The sequence below is a fragment of the Hibiscus syriacus genome, unplaced genomic scaffold (genome assembly GCF_006381635.1).
Source record: "Hibiscus syriacus cultivar Baekdansim isolate YM2019G1 unplaced genomic scaffold, ASM638163v2 tig00110610_pilon, whole genome shotgun sequence".
Taxonomy (NCBI): domain Eukaryota; kingdom Viridiplantae; phylum Streptophyta; class Magnoliopsida; order Malvales; family Malvaceae; genus Hibiscus; species Hibiscus syriacus.
In genome coordinates, this window is record NW_024062800.1 from 6,550,934 (window position 1) to 6,569,754 (window position 18,821).

An 18,821-nucleotide genomic window follows, 5' to 3' on the forward strand; every position below is an offset into this window, starting at 1 on the left:
ATACAAGCCATTGAAGGATTTCTTTATTCACCTAATTCAAAGCATTCAAGTCTAAATTAATCATCTAATTCGAGGCTGATTTAATCATCCAAATCGAGGGTTGTTTGTATTCCTCAAGGAAGGAAGCAATGAAGGCTGATTTAAACTCACTGATTACAATATTCAAGTTTCAAGATCAGCATGGAATTGGGAGAGTTTTCTCTAGATGGATGGAAAGGGTGTCTATATTCATCCAAAGTCCACATTCATTTCCCTTTTTCATTCATAAGCAAGCATAGCAAAGCAGTCCAAGAGCCCTTCACCCCATGGACGAAAATAAGGCTAAATTCAGCATGAAATTGTCTATATTCAATCCCAAGATAATCTAGAATATTCAACCAACCTTGAAGATAAAAAAGACAAAGCATTCAATTGTATTCAAGTGCATTAAGATGAGCATTTATCATTATTTTGTAAAACCTTTCAAATGGTGCCTATCAATACTATAAATAGACACCTATATTTCATTTTGTAAATAGAACCTTTTTCTTATACAAAAAACCCTTGAGAGTATTTTCTTTCATTTTAATTCTTCAAGAACTTTATCGACTTCAAGTTGATCTTGTAGTCTTCATCCATCCCATATGTTATAGTGTTGGTTCCTAGCTCTTCTATAGCTAGTGTGTCACGTTCTATATCCTACCATTTCACTTCCACTTTGATATATTGTAGGTTCCTAACTCATATATAGTTAGAGGGTCACAACTCATTCTTTGAAGTTCATCCTTGATCATGTCAAACTCCATTTATTCTACACCACTTTCCTCACTTTAATTCAACCATAACAATTACACTTCCATTATTTCCAAACCACTTCAACATACTCTTCATCCTATCATTCTATATATATATATATATATATTCCCTACTTACAATGTCGTTTGTGCATTTTTATACTTCAATCAAAACACTACGGAGTTCTTATTAGAATCACTATCGGACAATCACATATATAGCTCGGAACACAAAACCAATATCATATCATGTATGCTTAATGTTGGGATTTCTAACCCCTCTACATCTAGTTTTTTGGGTTTTTTATAACTCATTCTGAAGTTACATTCGTAAAACCAAAAAAAATTATCTTTTTACATTTTTTATTTTGTCCTTTCAATTTTTGCTTGCATAGACGGTGAGGGGGTGAAGGGAGGCTCGATTGGAAGCTTGGGTATTGTTGTGGCTTCACTAAAGGTCGTGAGGACCATTAACTGCATGGAAAAGATTTAGCGGCGAGAGAGGTGTTCATTAATGTTTGGCAAACCCTAATAGACTCACGATCTAGATCATTGATCGTTTCTCCATCTAACAACTGTAGATTAGCGACGTTAGGGATGACATAAAATCCTAGGTTTATTTGGGTTAGACTGATTGGGCTTTAGCTGTTGTGAACATGTCTAATTTGTAATGTTGGGTCAGTTGGGTTTGTGGGCTTATAATGGTGGGAGTTTTAATTTGTAAATGGCCTACTGTTCTAATTTGGACTTGGTTTTGTGTATATAGTTTATTTTCTAAATATTGGTGATTACAAATGTCATTCTTTGCTCATTATTGTGGAACAAGAATAATCATATATATAAATCACCAATTTTCTCTGGTCTGATCATTTGGGATCCTGGAACAACAAGTTTTTTTCATTATGAACTTTGTTGAAGGTTCTGATCCATCTGCTATTATGATATACCAAAGGTTAAACGAGCTTTTCTATATGAAATTCTTCTTCCTTGATGATCGAGTTCTTCAAATTAAGAACTCTCCATTGTAAATGCTATTACACCTTCTTCTATGATGGACCAAAGGTTGAACAAGCTCTCCTATATGAATTTCCTCTTTCTTGATGGTCGAGTTCTTTAAATTATGAATTCTCCATTGGAAATTCTATTCCACATTCTTCTGTGATATATCAAAGGTTGAACAAGCTTTCCTATATGAACTTCTTCTTCCTTTATAGTTGAGTTCTTCATATTATGATATCTTCATTAAAAATGTTATTCCACCTTCTTTTGTGATGGACTAAATTGGAATCCATATCCTTCAATGGTGAATATGTGAATTAATTCTTTAGTGAAATCTTCCTCTTCAACATGAAATTTTGCATTGACTTTGAATTTCTATCAAATATTCAAATTTTGATAAAATGAATGTATATGCTCCTATTTTGCAAATGTCTAAACATTCATGTAGGATGTCATTTTAGTACTTCGAGCTCTATTTTCTTGTAAAATATTTGCTTGATTCTCTTTGATAAATCTTTATATTTGTTAGGTCTTCATCTTTGTTTCTTTAAAGCTTAATCTCACACATAGGTTCTCTTCGATTGGCACCTTTTCAGGGTTTCTACCTCATTTGTTCTATAGCTTTCTTTCTGATTTTTAATTTAGATTCATTTTTTTCTCATTCTAATTTTCAATTTTTTTCATTTTTTATTTCGTTATTCATTTCTTGGCAATAAATGTTCTTTTATCGACCCCGTATAACATCTTGATAAGAACGTGTTTTGGAATTGATTGAATTATTGTTCTTTTGTTGCCCCTTCCCTATCTTTGGGTCATAAACATCTTTCTTTGCCTCTTTTGTACACCTTTCATCATTGAATACAAGTACAGACATTATGGTCTACTTTGGATTCTCGCACTTAAAAGATTATATCAAAGTAATACCAAGAAATCTTTTATTTCTTTTAGAGTATGTTAGTCTACTTATAAGATGTTTATAGAAATGAGTGAAATTGAAGCTTGAAATGATGAACTTGGAATTTATTAATGAAAATATTAGGATTTGTACAAAGTCATGGCAATTATAGAGATGAAAAAAATCTAGAAATAAGAATCAGATGCCCCAAGGATCACTAGCATGAGCATTTCTGAACTAAATTTTTTTATATAATTTGGACCACTGAGGTAAACTTCTGTCTAGAAGATCTCAAATGTTGCCAAGATGTCTATATATGTGAATCTTCTCTAAAAAAATATCAATCCCTCGAGAGGGTTTAATTTTATGAAGCCTAATATCAAAATGCATTTAAGCCGGCCTTTTAGATTTTCAACTTAATTCATTTTTTTGGTTTCAAGACGTCATTTGTCAATTTTCATCTTGAACCCTCTTTTCAATTTTTCTTGTCTTCTTTTTTATTTTTTATTTTATCTTTCATTTTTTATTTTTTCTTCTTTCAAGCGTAGTACTTCTTGACATAATCTGAGTTTAATGGGTTTCTCAGCTCCTTTATATCCATTTCTACCAAAATCAACTCTCATATGGAAAAAAACCTTTTGGACAACATATGAGCCTTCCCAATTAGGCTTCCATTTCCTACGAGAATTTTTATGAATAAGCAATATCTTTTTAAGCACTAGATCACTCTCTTGGAATTCTCTCAAATGAACCTTCTTGTCATAAGCTCACATAATTTGTTTCTAATACATTTGTTCATGACATATAGCCTTTAGCCTTTTTTCTTCAATGAGACTCAGCTGATCAAATCGAGTTTGAACCCATTTAGCCTCATCCAACTCCACCTCCTTTAGAATCCAAAGTGACAGAATTTTGACTTCAATATGTACGACTGCCTCCATTCCATAAACCAAGGAGAAAGGCATTGCGCCTGTTGCTGTTCGTATAGTAGTTCGATAGACATATAATGCAAAGGATAATTTCTCACGCCAACCCCTGTAAATTTTATTAGTCTTTGCGGTAATCCTCTTAATGTTTCTTATTTTCCCCTTCTACTGCCCCATACATGATTGGACAGTAGGTTGTTAAATTAGCATGTTTTATCTTGAATAATTTTATATGGTAGCCCATATTGGTAAATTATCTCCTTCTTTTGAACTTGCAAACTGTAGATCTTGTAATGTTGGAATAGGAAGCAACCTCTACCCACTTATTAAAGTAATCGATTGCCACTAGGATGAAGCAATGTCTGTTTAAACCCTTCGATGTGGTTACTTCAATAATATACATGCCCCACATGGAGAACAACCATGGTGCAGTCATCATATGCAATTGCAACAGAGATGCATGGATCTTATCTACATATATTTGGCACTTGTGGCATCATTTTACGTAATCAATGCAATTTGTTTGTATGGTAGCCTAATAGTATACATTTCTCATGATCTTCCTAGCCATAGATAGACTGTTCACATGTGTACCGCTATAACACACTAAATTTGAATTGGGCCTAAAGTGACACATTGGGCTATCGAGGCAACCCATTATTTTCAAAACTTGTTCATTTTATTTTTAATAATATGAATGGTATAATAAATTTAAACAACAATTATAAAATATTTTTATAAACCGTAGCTCCGAGACACCTGATTTAAAAATCAAAATAATAAACATCTTAATTATAAATTCTGAATACATGAGTAAGGTTCTATAAATACATATGCCCACTAAACTATAGTACAATACTCTGAAGGAGATGCTGGAAGTCCTATTGTGACGGTGCTCCACGAACTGTTCAATCTACTAACTTGTCAATGAAAAACATATAAAGGTTGAGCTTCCAAAACCCAATAGTATTAATCGCTATTCTAGAGCATCATTAAGAATTTCATAAACAAAAGTATGTTGAAGACATGGTATTAAGCAGTAGGTACACGCTTGATCTAGATCAAGTACTACTTACTTGAGTCTTAGTTGTTCTATCACTGAAGTAAGAGTCTCATGCTTCCCTAAATCCTCTGCTAAAGGCTTAGCCATGAATGCACCTATGAAGGGACATTAACCCTAATGACTATTTTTGTTACGCATTATCTAAATGCAATATTAATGTTCATGTTCACTATCTGAATGCAATATTAACTCTTCTATGCATTATACACTAGTTAAGGTAGGCATCATGATGTGGCTGAGGGGCTACATCTCGGAGCACACATCCCTCTAGCCTACCACTATCACTATTTTATGACACAACATCAAACAAACAAGATGTGCCAGTGTCATGGTGTGGCTAAGGGTTCTGCATCTCAGAAATTATGCACCCTTCTAGCCTACCTAAATACCGTCAGGTAACTCTGGGGTGAGATCCGAAGTTGTATCGAAAACATATACCCCGCCAACTTACCTCGTCGAGTCTTGGGGCACCTGCGTCCAACTGGTAAGAGAAGTGCCTTGGCACTGACTGGTATATACCTGGACATCCTAGTAAACAAGACAATCGTCCTACTACTAAACTAACTCGAGTTTCCTAATTGTTTCCCAAGTGTCACACACAAATGCTAGTTTTATGAAATCATACATGTTACTGGTTTTAGTTGTTATGAGTTACTACTTATCTCGCTTACTGATCTCTCTAGATGTTATCTCACTCGTTCTCTCATCTAAATGTTAAGAGAGGATTTGTTAGTCTGTTACTACTAATAATATGTGTTGATATGATTTTTCTTTAATTAAGGGATTTTAGTCATTACTCTAACTCTAGAGAAGTCTCTACCCATTCGACTTCACGATAATTATTGTTTTTATTGTTTACTAACTGTGATATTGGCTAGCCTGACACCTGACTTGGGTTTATTTCTTAGTAGTGATACTTTATTCGCTTTTACTACATTTTCCCTAAATTTACTCTAAAATTAAATGGACAACTTTGCGTCTATCACTCTCAGTTGTTCTTGCGGTGCACGCTTCTACTGTTTTATAATATGATTTTTAGGTCGTACCATTTTTCGATACACTTTCTACAATGACCCTTTATTTTTTATACATCCTCTACGTGCTCAACTAAAGATGCTTGGACGCATTACGCCTACTATGGTTACTCTGGTTGTAGTCCCATCCTACGAGTGTCTCTAGGCCCCTTTGGCCATATAAGTCCCCCACGAACTAAGTTCTACCATTATGAACCATCTTTAGCTCTTACAAACCTTAATCGAGTTGAAACTGATCATCCAAGGTAGGTAGTGTCGATACTCTACTTGTAGTATTGATACCTTGGGGTCAAGTATCGATACCCCTATGAGTATCGGTACTGAAAATGGCTTTGATATTCTAAAAAAATTGCTTAATATGGATATCAGACACCCTCAATATCGATATTGTAGGGGCAATATTGATACTTTCCCTAGTAGTATCGATACTTCCTTCTAAAATCCCTAATTTTTGCCCCAATTCATCTAGTATTGATATTGTTCATCCCATTATCGATACTCCAACCTAGAAATGGTTTGTTTAGGCTCGGGAAAACACCTAAAATCACTCCTAAGTCATAGTTTGATTTCTAATCGTGTTTTGAAACTTTAAGGAGCTAATTTAGGTTATAAAGTGTCTTAAGAACACATACTTTATTTCAAATTCATCATCTATAACTTAAGTCAAGTTTGAAACCGTAAAGTTCAAATACTAAAATCCTAGCAAATCATCATGTTTATGAAATCCTTAACACTCTAAAAATTTAGAAATACACTACCTTGATGTTTAAATCCCAAAATAAAGCTTCTTGCTCTCTTTGTGATTTGGATGAAAATTCCCTCTTTTTCTTTGCAACCAAAGAACCCAAAGGTTTGATTCATTAAAAAAATGTTGTTGGAGGGATTTAGAATGAAAATGAAGTATGAAAGAGGCAATAAATGGCTCAAAAGACTTACCCTTGGTTTATGGAGCTTGGAGAGAAAAATGGGATAAATAGAAATGAAATGAAGAAGATGAAATGAGAGATATAAAGCTCTCATTCTCTAAAATAGGGTAATTGTGCTTTTGGTCCTTTATCATCTTTCTACCATTCAAAAATATCCTCTTAAGATTAATTGAGCCAAATTTCAACCCAATTAAGCCCAACGACTTGAATTGTAAATTCTAAGAGGTCCATTTATCTCTTGGGTAAACCCAAAACTACTAACCCATAATTTGGGGTGTTACAGCCACATATTCTACCATGTACTTCTTTTAGAATACTCCTCACTTCTCTAGCATCCACGCATCTCAACAAAACTTGATCACTGCCTATTCTATATAAAATCCCTCCTTCAAGGACATACCCGATATAGTTTCTTTTGAACATTCTTTTATCTATCTCATATGCATGTTGGAGAAGTTTGATACTTGATATACTGCAGAATATCATAATACCAAGGATGATCATCTATCTCTTCTTCTATGCTATAGCGATGTGTTGGGGTTTCATATACTTGCATTCTGATTATTTGCTTCAAATATTGTAGCCAATATAGTCAAAGTATCAGCCATTTGATTATTTTCTCGAGGGAGATAAGTGGTTGAATCATGATTTTTTTATTTAATTGAATGATTTTGTTATTGAATCATGCATCGAGATTGTTTGAAAATATGCCTAAATGAATAAGTTTTACTTGTGCATATTTCTAAGTAGAGCATACAAAGCTTAATAATTTTAATTTTTTTATAAATGCACCCGCATGTTAATTACTTGCATTATTAACAATATTTTAGTTCACATGAATAATAATTATGATTGATAAGAAAAATTATTAATTAAAATATAAATATAAAAACACTATAAACTAAAATATAAAAGTAATCTTTAAATATATTAAGCAAACAAATTTATAAAAACAAAGTTTCAGTTAACAATTATAAGAAAATATATCAATGCATATGTAATATATTTAAAATCAATGTAAACATTTATATAAAAAATAATTTAAAATCATGTAATTTTTTTGTTTGTATTTTTTTATTTGATTTCTTATTCCATTTTTATAAACTAAAACCAATAATTTCATTTTATATTATTATTTTTCATAATAGTAAATTAATTCAAACTATTTTTAAAATTTAAAAAATACATCTTATTAAATTATAAATCACTATGATTTTAATTTATTAAATTAACATGTCATTATTTTTAAGTATATTCACGAGTCATAGGCCTTATGATTTTCATAATTACTTTTTTATATATAGACCAGGGTGCACGTTACATAATGCAACACATTATTAAAACATTACATCAAAATATATTATTAATTGAATTTTTCTTATTAAGTAAATATAAAAAAAAAAAGATAAATTAAATATTTTTTACTTAAATTTATTAATTTTGTCTCGTTTTAGTATCTAAATTTTAATTTTTTTTAAAATTATTAAAGACAACACTTATCTGACATGACATGTCATTTTTATTTTAATCATCATATCATATTTTTCTTTATCTTTCAGTATTTTTTAATTAGTGTTATTCAACCAATTAAGTGGTGACATGTGTCACCACTTATGAGGATAAAAAGATAAAAATAATTCTGCTCCAAATATAAATTAAACTTAGGCTTCTTACATGAGATACAAATCACTCAACCATTAATCTAAGTTAGTCTTTTGATTAAATTTCATCACATTTTGTATTTAACTTATATAACTACAAATCAAAATTTTTCAATGATTATAAGATTCAAATACAAACCACTTTAAATTAATGACCGAAAACTTAGTCACTCAATTATAATAGAAATCTATTTTTATTATATCAAACTTAATATTTATATCATTATTAAATTAAAAGATTAATTTTTATTTTATTTAAAAAAAAAATCTTGTTCGTGGTAACAATGCAGATATAGTTCCATTTTTTGGAGAAAAGGATTAGCGGGGCTCAGGCGGATAGTGTTGTTAAACGGCTGAATTTTTTCCAACTCCTTTTGAATTGAAGCTCGAGGCTTCAGCGGGGGTATATGGATCCTATGGGGTGACAACATCTTTTGTGAGGTGATTTCAGCATCGAATCAATTTGTTCATCTGAGTTTTGTCTGGGGAAGGGTGGGTCGGCTTATACTTACATAACTGTCGTGTATGCGAGTCCTTCTATCGGCCTTCATAGCTACCCATGGTCTAAAGTCGAGGCTTTCAATCTAGGTGAGGAGTGGCCATGGATCATTGGAGGTGATTTTAATGCAATTCTTGCGCCAAGGAACCAAAGAGGGGGTGTCCGTCGGGTTGTGGGAATAAGTTGGGGCTTTGTGAAGTTTGTTTTCAAAAATGGGTTGACTGATTTAGGCTTTCGTGGTGCCCCGTTCACTTGGGCTCAGGGTGGCTTACGGTAGAGTCTTGATCGATGCATCGGTAACATGGAGTGGCTAATTTTTTTCCCAGAGGCAGTTGTGCGGCATCTAGATAGGGTGGGTTCGGACCATTGCCTAGTTCTCTTACAAACCCAGGCTTTAAGGCATGCAAGGAACCGTCATCTTTTAAGTTTGTCCAAGCTTGGCAAGAACATGATACGTTTAATGCGGCGATGAACTCTTGATAGTGTGGCAGGCCGATTGTTGAAAATTTGGATTGGCTGAAAGTGAATTTAACCAAGTGGAACTGGGAAGTCTTATTTGGTATTGGTAAAATGAAACGGAATATTTGGGGATGCCGGCTCTTGTTGAATTGGAAATTGCTTGAGATTATCTTGTCACGGGAGTAAAGCATTTGGGGGCAGAAGGTGAGATGTAATTGGGTTCAAAGTGGCGATCGCAAAACTACATATTTCCATGCTTGTGTGAGGATTCGACGTCGTAATAATCGTATCCTCTCACTGCAGATGGAGGACGGAAATTTATCTCTTCGACAGTTGGCGGTTAATTTCTACCATGATCTCTTTTCATCCACTGGTGTTGTTGGGTATATATATAATATTTAGGGTCGTTTCAAGAAAATATTGTGGATAGCTCTTTCTAATTTGTTCGATTCGGTGGGGCCTGAGGAGGTTAAGAATGCAATTTTTTGGAAAGAATTCGTCAAAGGGACCCGGTGTTGATGGATTTCCCTCTTTTTTTTACCAGAAGAATTGGGGTGTTATTGGTCAGGATCTTTATCAGTTTGCCTGTAATTGTCTTGAGTCAGGGACTGTCCCTGAGGAAATCAATTGGACTTTGTTGGTTCTTTTGCCAAAAGTGGAGAGGCCGAAGATTATCTCTTAATTCCGCCCGATTATTCTATGCATTGTGTTATATAAGAAAACTACTAAAGTAATAGTTAATCGGTTGAAACTGTTCCTCCCAAATTGGATTTCTGAAGAACATAGTAGCTTTGTCCCAGGCCTTCTTCAGGAGGTCATTCACTCAATGAAGTGAAAATCTGGGAAGGCGGGGTGGATAACGATCAAAATAGATCTAGAAAAAGCTTATGAAAGGTTCGAATGGTCATTCATTGATGATACTTTAGGGGATATCGGTTGTCCAGGTGCGCTCGGGATGCTAATCATGAACTGTATTTCATTAGTATCAACCCATATTGTTTGGAGTGGATTGGTGACAGGATCCTTCAAGTCTTCTCGTGGTATCCGTCAAGGTGATCCTCTGTCACCTTATTTGTTTGTATTGTGCATGGAGCGGCTTGTGCAAACTATTAAGAATGTTATGGATCGGAAGTGGGGGAAACTAATAAAATTGTCTCGTGGAGGGCCACCGCTATCCCATCTTTTCTTTGTCGACGATCTGGTTCTTCTTGACGAGGCCTCTTTGGCTAAGCTCGATGTCATCCAACAGATAGTCTCTGATTTTTGTTAGGCATCTGGGCATAAGGTCAGTCTGGCTAAGACTAATATTTATTTCTCTAAGAATGTACTAAAAGGGGTTCAAAAAATGATATAAGTAATGGTTTTCAGTACACCCGGGTGGGTGATCTTGGTAGATATCCTGGAGTGCCAACGTACCACTACGTCTTGCAAAATGTAAAAAAATAGATTGTCGGGGTGGAAGGCCAGAAATTTATTTTTCGCAGGGAGAATTCTCTTGGCAAAATCGGTTTTGGCGGTTATTCCTACCTATATTATGCAGTCTTGTTCACTGCTAATTGGTATGTCTAGAGAAATTGAAAAATTGATCTGAGGGTTCATTTGGGGTAACACGGATCAAAGGAAAAGGGTACATCTTATGAGTTGGGATGTCGTGTGTGTTGATACTACACAGGGCGTGTTAGGTTTGCGGAGACTGAAATATCATAATGTAGTATTACTTATTCAGCTTGCTTTCTAGTTACTCGCTGGAGGAATCGTTGGTGGGTGCAAATTGTTCATGCTAAGTATAAAATGTGTGAGATTACTCCACTTTCGATTCCTAAAACAGGTTCGTCGAGGCATAGAATGTAATTAGCTTGGTGTGGAAGTTATGAAGGTATTGTGTGGAGCCTCGGCAATGGTGCTACCTTGGATTTCTGGAACGATAATTGGTAAAGTGAAGTTGGTTTGTTGCGGGATACTTACGTTGGTAATGATACCACCGGGGTTCGGAATCCAATGGTGAATGGATGTGCTTGTTTTTTCACGAGAAAAATTATCCTACTATTATACCTTATATCGAGGCCGTTCCTCCACCAATTTCCAGGGACGGTGATGACGTACCAGGGTGGCAGGGGGAGAGCAGTCGCCGGTTTTCAACAAGGAGCGCTTATAAAAGATTAATAGGTGACAAGCTGAACCATGTAAGCAACAAATGGGAGTACCTTACAAGTTATAAGGGTTTAACAAGGGTGAAAACATGTCTATGGCTATTGAGCAGGGGTCGTTTGCTATCTAATGAGGAAAGAGCCCGGCGTCACCTTATTTTGGACACGGGGTGCTCAATTTGTGGAGCTTCGGTTGAATCGTTGTCGCATGTATTTAGCGATTATTTTGTTGCTAGAGCTACATGGGAGAGACTCATTAAACCGAGCAGACTAGAGGAGTTTTCGAACATGAAGTTGTAGACACTAAGGTTTTGTCCCGTTTATTTTTTATTATTATTATTATTAAATAATAATAATTACAGATATTACAGGCCCATTTACAAGAACCCGGAGGCCCAACAAAAACAAAATACAAAGTTTAGGCCCAGACCCGGTCCAGACCCAAATGCATCTAGGGTTTCACACATCTCAGTTCCAACCGCCAGCGATCTCAATCGTTGGATATGGAGAGATCCAATGGCCAAGATAGTTCCAGCAGAAACCCTAGGGTTTCATTACACCCTAGGGTTTGCGCCGGTCGTCGCCACTAAGAGCTCCATCCAGCCGCTACCACGACGCCCCCGCCTCAACCGAAGACTCCAGAAGATGCAAGGATGGCCTCATACGTCGCAACCCTAGGGTGAGTCACTACAGTAGTTTCGGTGACTCATCGAGGACGCTCTTTAACCGGTCCGAAGGGAGCTCCATGGTGGCTATAAAAATCACCAAGCCTGCAAGAGGAAAAAAACAAAAAGGAGAAATAAACAAAGAGAGCAAAACAACCCATAGCAGCCAAACATCAAACCGAAAAAAAAAAGAGAAACTTACCAAGGAAACTACACGGTCATTGGAGCCTCCACGTGCCGCCGGAGAACTGAAATATCGAAGGTAAAAACCTAGATCTACTAAGATTATTGGGTTTTTAGGAGAAATAAAGGACGGATTCAACTTTAGGTCGGGGAGATCTACGATTTGGGGTAATTTTGTAATTTTCAGCCACCATGAACGGTGACCAGCGGTGATCATCGGCACCGGAGCACGGCGATCGGCGGTGGCCGAATTCCCTCCGACTAGGGAATTATAGAGAGAAGTGAGAGCTTAGAGAAGAGAAGCAAAATGAAAAAAAAAGAGAAACAAAATGAAAAAATGAGAGAGAAACAAAATGAAAAAATGAATAGAGATTGGCCCTTAGGGCTGATTTTCGGATTTAAATATCCCTCTCCGAACGATGTTGTTTTAGGGAGGAGTGTATGTGTAATTTCTCATATGGGTAAATTATGCCCTTAGTCCCTCTGGTTTTGTAACTTTGCATTCTGGTCGTTGAAAATCAATTTTTGTGCCTTCTAATTTAGTATTCGAATTTTATTTTATTATATTTTAAAACCTGTTATGTTTATATATATATTTTAGAGTAAATATCATATTTAGTCCCTATTGTTTTAATAATTTTTATTTTGATCCCGAATTAATTAATTATGATTAAATTACACTAATAGTACCTATATTTCATAATATTTCTAATTAGGGCCATTAATTTATATATTTTGTAATTTAATCCTATAGTTTTGTTATTTTGGTCACTATTATTTGAAATTTTATTTTATTTTTATTATTACCCTTTATGTTTCAATATTTTAAATTAAGTACTTTAATTATTACTTTTTATTTTATTTTCATTTTAATCGTATGAATATATATATTTAATTAAAATATTTATTTATTTTTAAATATTAAATAAATGACTTTATTAAAGCAACTAGATGTCCTATTGTGATATTTTAAATAAATAAATATCTTATTTATATAACCTGAAAAATCAAATATGCCTATTTAGTCGAATCAAGTTTTTTCAATCTAAAATTCTCAATGAGAAATTACCATATTCTTTTATTTTAGTTGGAAAAAGAAATATTTGTCCTAAAGTATTTTAGGTATTATTTTATCTTCGACTGGAAATATTGAAATATTTCCTATTTTCCTTAGAATTTACTGTTAAAATTCTGCGATTCGAATTCTTAAATTTCTATTACCAGAGACAATTTATAATAGACGAATACCAATTTTGGGCGTTGTGGGGTGTTAATCATTCCCCTAACGTAATCGACCACGAATCTCTTTTTATTAGTAAAATAAATAAATTTTTGGTTATACGCAGACTGATTTATCTTTTAAATGATGTTTTCTTAAAAACTCTTTTAAAAGATGATTTTTAGGTATTCGACTTACCTAACCCAAAAAATCGATAGCGGTTCAAAAATATTTTATTAAAAACTATTTATTTATTCACATGCTTTTCCCGCCAAAAAAATATTCGTGCCCGGACGAAAACCGATTGCGACAGTTGTCATCCTAGATCAGGAAGAACATAAGCCAATCGGACTACTTTCCTGTTTGCGCGGAGTTGGGAATTACTGTTTGGTACCATAGTTTGGAACATATGGATGAGGCGAAATAAAATTCTATTTGAGGAGCACTCTGTGGCCGGCGAGAACATCCTCTCCCTTAGTCGAAGGATGTTTATCGAGACAAGGTGTGCTAGATCGAGTTTGATTCTAGGGCTAAGCCATGGATTAACATCGATTGGTTGGGGGGCAGCGTGGGAACCTCCACCACAGGGTTATATAAAGTTGAACTCTGATGGTGCGGTCACGTTAGCTCAGGTCGGGCGTCGTGTGAGGGTGTTCTTCGGAGTAGTGATCGTCAATGGTTGATGGGTTATTCCAGAGCGATTGGGATTTGCTCCGTCTTTGATGCAGAATTGTGGGGTATGTTGGAGGGTCTCAAGTTGGTGTGGGAGTGTCAAGTTACATCAATTATAGTTGAGACGGACAGTGGTGATGTGCTCAACACTTTATCTAATGCTGAGTACAAGGGGAGTAGTTCGTCATTTTTGCCTCATATTCGGGCGCTTTTGAGAAGAGATTGGCAAGTGAGGTTTACACAGGTACCACGCAAATGCGATTTTGTTGCCAACGGGTTGGCAAAGTTGACATTGCTTGTAGGGACAGGGATGTGTTATTTCCGCGAACCACCAGATTGTGTCGTAGAGGTCTACAAGGAAGAAAGCTGCTCGAGTCTTAGTGATGGCCTAGGGCCAAGATATTAGGCCGGTTCCTTTCCTTTTCATACCAAAATAAATAAATAATTTATATTATTTATAATATTATAAAAATATTTATTTAATTTTTAAAATCATATTATTTATTTATTTTAAATAATATTAGTAATTTATTTGAAATAATATTATTTTTAAGTATCTATTTAATTTTAAATAATATTATACAGAACCAAAGTGATAGTTGGATACTAAAATGTACTTTATTCTAAATTTTAAATTCTTTAAAATTAAATAGATGGTTCTAAAATAATGTTATTTTAAATAAATAATTAATATGATTTTAAAAATTAATTAAATATTTTTATAATATTATAAAAATACTTTTTATAATGATTTTATATAAATTTTATAAAAATATATAAATTATTTAATTATTTTTAAATAAAGTGAAAATTAGTCTTTGAATTTAATAATGATATTAGTAAGTATTCAATTTAGTATAATAAAAAAAATGTACACTATAGTTGAGTGAATAAGCTTTCGATCATTCATTTAAAGTGTCTTATATTTAAATCTTATAATCATAAAAAAAAGTTTTGTGGTGATATTGTTATATAAGTTAAATACAATACGATGAAACATACCCAAATGACTAGCTTAGCTTAATTATTGAGTGCTTTGTATCTTATGTAAGATGCTCAAGTTCAATTTGTATTAGGAGCAAGAATAATTTCTATCTTTTTTTCCTCATATGTCACCACCTAATTGGTAAATGATGTGGTAGTTAAAAAATATTAAAAAATTGACATGTCATGCTACGTAATCTAATGATTTTTTAAAAATTAAAATTTAGATATTAAAACAAAACAAAACGTGTAATTTATTCGTTTATTACTTATTTAATGGAGTGTTGTGATGTGCGACGTGGGCTGTAGATTTTTTCTTTTATATATATATATATATATATATATATTAAAAGATCAAATTTTTGTTTGTGTTTTCATATTTGTTAAATTGATGATTAAATCTAATGATAAATAAATAAAATAAAATAAATATTATATATAATTTTAAAAATTAGTTGAATGATGAAAAATAAAAATATAAAAATAAATGAGTGAACACATAAGTAATTTATTCTTTTATATAAACAATATATTATACCAATTAAAATATAAATTAAAATTTGATATTAAAATTGATAAAATTTTATTTATTAAGATTTTAGTTAATTCTAAAAGAAAATTTTAATAAGTATAATTATAAAATTAGTATTTAATATTTGAAAAAATGGACAAATTGGTCTCTATTAATTTTTAAATATTTTGATTTCTAACGATTTATTTTAGGATAAAATATTATTTGGTTTGATGAAACTTTTAGTTAACTAACGTTTAACGCTTCATGCTGACTAGACAAATCTATATGGATTGAGATATTGATACAATATTTGTCTTAAAATAAAATATTAGGATGGAAATACTTTAATAAAAGAATAAAAGTTAAGGTGATTTTATATCAAACATTTAGACATTAATTTTATCATTATACCAGTTTAATATTAAAATTAATTAAAAAAAATTACTCACTATAAAGTGTATAATAAATAAAAGAATTAAAAAAATTACTCACTATAATGTGTAGTTTGCCCTAAAAGAAAAAAAAAAACCCAACAAATCGGTTTCCTTTAAAAACTCCCGACCCACTCTTAAATCTGTTCACACAACTCCACCGCCAAAGGATAGCTCAACCTTCTTCCCAGACCCTAAACCCAAGCTTTCTCTTTCCTTTAAGGTTCTCTCTGACCAGGACATCGAATAAGGTAAGTTTCTGAAACCCTAAACTTGAGCGTTTCTTTGTAATCGAATCATGAGATTTTGGAGTCATAATTCCCCTATATTTTTTAACATCGGTATTGTGAGGTCTTTAGCGGTGGCGGGTGGCACCACTACTGCAAAATAGAATCAGTGGTTATACCATTGATTTGAAATCGTTATGTTGATCTCTTTACTTTCATTTTTTTGGCAATAGCAGATATACGTATATGTTCAATACAAGTATGTTTAATTTTTTTTCAAAGTTTTTCCGTATATTCAGAGACTTTGGAGGGTCATATTTTCTTCCTAATATGTGTCTGAGACATTCAATGTTAGCTAAGTTCAAGTTGACGCTAGCTATATTAGTGGACATAATACTGGAATTCTATGTTTTTGACCTTAACTTGAACTACTCTGTGAGTGTTGGACATGCATATTGTCCGGCATTGGTATAATTTTTCCAAGTATTTGAAAGGTTTAGGTGGTAATACTTTTTTCCCATGTGTTTGGACACTATGATCAACCATAGGCGCTTCAGAAAAGAAAAGAAAAATCAAGGAACATTGACCTTAACTAAAAAGTAAATGTTATTAACTTACTAGAAATAAGAAAATGATTCCATTTCTTACAAAAGGGAACCCCTTCTTGGTTTTTTATATTTCCCATAATTGGGTTAGGGAATTTGGTTTTGCATGTTGGTAGGTTTTGGAATAGGTTTGGATTCCAATTGTCTTGATGGGTTTGGATTTAGGAATTTAAATTTCTCGTGTTATTTTTACATATATTGTTCAGACTTGGGTGTAAGTAATGGATGCAAGTAACTTCATTTTTTATTTAGATTTTCATGTATTTTGAGGGTTCCTGGATATGAGTCACACATGGATAGCGGATTTGAGTACTTAAAGAAACATTAAAGAGTTGAATTAACAGTGTCTTACGCCATGTAGTTCTACCTTTCTGTTTGATTAGAATGGTTTTCGGAAGAACCAATTTGCTGCTATCATTCTTATTTCAATGTTCATTTTAAGCATCATCTATTGTTTTCTGAAATTTTAATTTGTTATACAGCTTAAAAGGGAAAAAATAATGTTGCAAAACAAGGCAAACCCAACTATAAACAAGTCTACTGGCTTGCCTAGGAAAAGATTCTATCGAGCTCGAGCACACAGCAATCCTCTAAGTGACTCGCACTTTCCAGTTCCACTTTCACCTAACCATGTTGAATATTCACTCCATTACCCTCAACTATTCCCCTTGGCCGATCGGACTGATACTTGTAAAAAGATTGGGTTTGCAGATATCGGTTGTGGTTTTGGAGGGCTTTTAATTAGTCTTTCTATTCTTTTCCCCGAAACTCTAATGATTGGGATGGAGCTCAGGGATAAAGTGACCGAATATGTGAAGGAAAGGATTTTAGGTTTAAGGGTGGCAAATCCCGGTCAATACCAGAACGTCTCCGTTGTTCGAACTAATTCAATGAAATACATTCCGAATTACTTTGAGAAAGGACAGCTTTTGAAGATGTTTTTCTTATTTCCTGATCCGCATTTCAAAGAGAAAAACCATCGTCGTAGGGTAATCAGTCCTCACTTGTTAGATGAGTATGCTTATGTTCTTCAAGTTGGTGGCATTATATACACAATTACAGATGTGGAAGAACTGGGAGAATGGATGAAATCTTGTTTGCAGAATCATCCGATGTTCGAACCCCTCTCGGTGGCAGAGCTAGAAGCAGACCCAGTTGTAAAACTGTTAAGTACCGCGACCGAAGAAGGACAAAAGGTGGCTCGTAATGGCGGGCAGACTTTCCAAGCAGTTTACCGACGAATTACTCCGGCTTCATGAGTAAACAGTTGATCTGCTCAGATTTCATTTGCCGACGTGCCCTTTTTCTGGTATGATAATAAGTATTACAATTACTTCACCACATGGTTTTGAACTAATTGTTATGTTATTATTAGAGGAAAAAAGGCTTTAGCAAGCTTAGAATTGTTTCTTTTTAATATTCTTAAGATATTGTCTGTTTCAGGATCCATACATTTAGCAAGCTTGGATTTTGTTATATGTCTTGGATCGAAATTTTTTATTTTTCTTAATCAGGTTTTAATTTTTGTTTTGGTCCAAAGTTGGAATTTAATGTTATTATTTAAGTTAAATACTAATTGGTGTTGGGTTAAGGCTTAGCTTTTCAGTCCATGGGTCGAGTTAGATTAATTTATCACTTGTTCTGAAAAGTTCACCTTCAGTCCATCGGTTTGTTTTATTGCTCAAGTAATAATAAACTATGGAAAAATATGTATATTATAAATTTTTATAATTACATTTTAATTTTAATTTTAATTAATGTAAATTCCAGAATCCATTTAAAATTGGAGTCAAACTTTTCTGGCTTTAGGATTGTAAACGAGCTTGAGCTGACTTGATTTGAAAGTTGGCGAATTTAAAATTGTCAAACGTGACTCGAACTTGAAATGAAAAATTAAAGTTCGACTTGAGCTCAAAAAAGCCTGAATTAGATATTTTAT

At 33.5% G+C, this 18,821-nt stretch overlaps 2 protein-coding genes across 4 annotated transcripts; both read left to right on the forward strand.

Annotated features, from left to right (window-relative positions):
• The first annotated feature begins 14,131 nt into the window (after positions 1–14,131).
• On the forward strand, positions 14,132–14,527 carry LOC120135692. The gene has a single exon (XM_039151921.1). The coding sequence runs from the start codon at positions 14,132–14,134 to the stop codon at positions 14,525–14,527; it is 396 nt and encodes a 131-aa protein (XP_039007852.1).
• A 234-nt stretch (positions 14,528–14,761) lies between these two features.
• Positions 14,762–18,388, forward strand: LOC120135437 (tRNA (guanine-N(7)-)-methyltransferase-like). 3 transcript variants are annotated; one of them, XM_039151699.1, is made up of 2 exons: positions 14,762–14,790; positions 17,383–18,388. In XM_039151699.1, the coding sequence occupies exon 2, from the start codon at positions 17,383–17,385 to the stop codon at positions 18,139–18,141; it is 759 nt and encodes a 252-aa protein (XP_039007630.1). In that variant the 5' UTR covers positions 14,762–14,790; the 3' UTR covers positions 18,142–18,388. The 3 variants fall into 3 exon arrangements, with proteins under 3 accessions (XP_039007630.1, XP_039007629.1, XP_039007628.1); XM_039151698.1 differs by lacking the exon at positions 14,762–14,790 and adding an exon at positions 16,197–16,301 and having other exon boundaries at positions 17,365–18,388; XM_039151697.1 differs by lacking the exon at positions 14,762–14,790 and adding an exon at positions 16,573–16,685 and having other exon boundaries at positions 17,365–18,388.
• The last annotated feature ends 433 nt before the right edge of the window (positions 18,389–18,821 follow it).